Here is a 3,427-nt window from a genome sequence, read left to right on the forward strand (position 1 = left end):
ATATTCCATATTTTCTAGGTCACAAGTAAGACAGCACAATCCAAAGGTCTCTTTGCTTCTTTTTACACAAGAACAATATGCAATGAATAATACAAAAATGTTGTGCCCCTATATTCCATGGAATAATAATATGGGAGCTAATAATTGAGATGGTTTTGCAGATTGAATGAAACTAATTACATAGAACATATAACTTAGATGTTGTCTTGTAGATATATTGCCTCATAACTTGATGCTTACTGACTTCTTCATCTTCATCCTCATTTGTACTACTATATTCTTTTGTTTATGGCACAGTTTACAGACACACATCTTTTCCTATCATGGGTTAGATGTATAACAGATGGAAGATCAGTGTTGGAGGAAAGGAAAACTGTGGCTGACACTGTTGAGACCATGACAACATCCACATATATAAATTTCACCATCCTTGCAGTTGAAACTTTGCATATTTTCATCCTTGGATTACTTAAGGATTTGTGATTTTCCCAATGCTGAGGAATCAGTGGATCCCATAGTCCCAGCTCCATTCATCCTCCCTCTCCACGTACTTCAGCCCACACTGTCTCTCTGCTGAGTGAAGAGCACAAACTGCAGTCCAACACCACTCACTTGCCTAAGGCCGAGTGAAGATGCAATCTCTACCTTTGGGATTATACCAGTGTAGTTTCAGATATGGGTGTCCTAATGCAGACAACAGCAGACTGGAGGGACATAGACATGGGCACCCTAGACCTGGAAGTATAAAAAGTGAAAGGCTGCAGCTACAGACTGATTATTGATTATTGTACAACCTTGAAGGCCCTTTGTACACAGTGGATAATAACCCCAGTTGTTCCATGTTATCCCATTCTCTAAGGATTTCAGAATAAGAGTGGAGGAAGAAGAACCACAAAAGGATTTAGGTTCTTCTAGTATTGGGCTGAATATCAAGTGTATTAATCACTCTGCTATTTTTTTTTCCTTTTTAAAAAAATCACTTATTTTTTACAATGTTCATTAGGAAAATATACATAAACATGATATAATTTTAAGCACTTTTATGGACACATTTTGTTGGCATTAATTGTGTTGACATTTTTGTGCAACAAACACTCTCATCCATCAGTATAAATTTTTCATTTTCCCAAAATAAATATGTATACTAATTTTTTTAAATAGAGTTTCTCCAGCCCCTGCCTCTTAACCTGCTTTCTACTATGAAACATGATGAGGAGTTAAAACTATCAAAACTCAAATATAGTGTAACTGAGAATACAAATTTAGAGGCCTAGGTATTCAATTTTGCTTTGTATTCTTTTTCTCACTTTTTATTAGTATTACTATAATATGTAACATGTGGATATAACATTTTAATTTATTCAGTTCTCACCCAGCATTTTTTGACCAGAATCTTGGAGAGAATAAAGTTCACATACAACATATTGTTCCTTACTTTTCCTTTCCTTCACTTCTACTTTCATCTGTCACATTCCCAGTGGATGGTAAAGTCTTAATCTCAGAGTGCTATTCTGCAGAGTCTCTTTAGGGCACTATGCATGTCCCTGTTCCGCAGGCTGTACATAAAGGGATTCAACATAGGAGTGACCACAGTGTACATCAGTGAGGCCACCATACACTTCCCGGGAGATTGTAACATGGCTGAACCGAAATACACTCCAATGCCTGTTCCGTAAAATAAGCAAACAACTGACAGGTGAGATCCACAGGTAGAGAAGGCTTTATGCCTTCCACCTGATGATGGAACTTTCAGAATGGAAGAAAGAATTTTATACTAAGAGTAAAGATTCCACGAAATGGGAAATAAGCCAAATATAAAAGCAAATAAATACATTGATACAGTATTGGTAAAGGGATCTGAACAGGTATCATTAAAGATTTGAGAAGGCTCACAGAAGAAATTAGCAATTTCCACATCCTTGAAGCACATAATTTGTAAGGCAATCATCTTGTGTGTCTGTGAGTCCAAAACACTAACTAAAAAAGACACCAAGAGTAAGGAGACAGAGGAGCAAGAGTTCATAATGGTGTGGTAATGTAGTGGATAACAGATTGCCACAAACCGGTCATAACCCATCACAGTCAGGAGCATGTGATCCATACATACAAATAAGATGTAGAAAGACATCTGTGTCAGGCAGTCCTCATAGGAGATGACTCTGTTTTGAGTTAGGTTGTCCACAATCATCTTTGGGACTGTGGTTGAGATGAAGCAGATATCAGAGAAAGACAGGTTGGAGAGGAAGAAGTACATGGGGGTGTGGAGATGAGAGTCAGAGATGACAGCCAGGATGATGAGCAGGTTCCCAAGCACTGTGACCAGGTACATGGACAAAAACAGTCCAAAGAGGATGAGCTGCAGGTCTGTGTCCTCTGAGAAGCCCAGGAGATGGAATTCGGAGAAACTTGTGAGATTCTGTGTTTTCATGCTTTGTGAGCAACTTGTCAAAATAAAAATATCATGAGAAATGTGAAACAGATGGATAATAATGCATATTTTCATTTTAAATATTTACAAGTAAAATATTTACAATTGAAGTCCATAGCCTTTATCAGCATTGCTCAATTATGGAAAATCCAATTCCTCAAGATATTTTCATTATTGAAATTTTTGTTATCCATCTCTATCTATGCACACTTACAGACTAAGTGTTCTTCTAAATAATGATGCTTTATACTTCAGAACATCACAATTCCAGTGAAATACATCCAACTCTTTTAAGAAAAATGAAAGAGAAAGTAAAGCCACTCCCCTTTAAGGAAGAAAAACACTCTATTGGAGAGAAATCAAGAAGCATTCAAATATATCTTTTGTTTTTACATAAAATCATATCAGTTACCTTGATTTGGGATACATGTAGGTATTAAAATCTAGAATTTTATTATCTGAATATTAAATTAAATCTGATGAATCATAATCAGAACACATTATGGTGAGATCCAGTTGTCTCAGCAGTTTTTCATTAATCTTGCATTTTCTTTTATTTTTGCATTTGAAGAATGTAATTACTTATTCAAACATTGTTCCACATTAAAAATTTACAATAATTTGTATTTTTGGCAGGGGGCAACCTGGGGTTCTTAGGTCCTTGTGCTTGCAAGGCAGGCAATGAAATCACTTAGATAATTTTACAATAATTTCTATCCTTGGCTTAAGTGCACTTAAAATTTCTACAATGAAATTTCTTTCAAGCTTAAATAATGTAAGGACACACAGACCACAAATGTGACATTTGTGCACTTTCAACTATCAGTGATTCAAATAATTATACATGATAAGTAGCACCTGTGACATCTCTAAGTTTGTAGAGAATTATTTTAAGCAGCTCTATGCAATGTCAATAAAATATATGCTTTGTGAGACACTCTGTCTTTTCATTGATTCTGAATTCTACACTAGCATGGTAATACAATTTACTGTTCCTGA

At 35.7% G+C, this 3,427-nt stretch overlaps 1 protein-coding gene across 1 annotated transcript; it reads right to left on the reverse strand.

Annotated features, from left to right (window-relative positions):
• Nucleotides 1-1,498: 1,498 nt before the first annotated feature.
• LOC104855382 (olfactory receptor 7E24) lies at nt 1,499-2,254 on the reverse strand. The gene is made up of 2 exons (XM_033759647.1): nt 1,841-2,254; nt 1,499-1,774 (listed from the first exon to the last, which is right to left on the reverse strand). Exons 1-2 carry the CDS (start codon nt 2,252-2,254, stop codon nt 1,499-1,501), a joined length of 690 nt encoding a protein of 229 aa, XP_033615538.1.
• Nucleotides 2,255-3,427: the final 1,173 nt, after the last annotated feature.

This window comes from Fukomys damarensis, unplaced genomic scaffold (genome assembly GCF_012274545.1).
Source record: "Fukomys damarensis isolate Sample0158 unplaced genomic scaffold, DMR_v1.0_HiC HiC_scaffold_37, whole genome shotgun sequence".
NCBI classification, from domain to species: domain Eukaryota; kingdom Metazoa; phylum Chordata; class Mammalia; order Rodentia; family Bathyergidae; genus Fukomys; species Fukomys damarensis.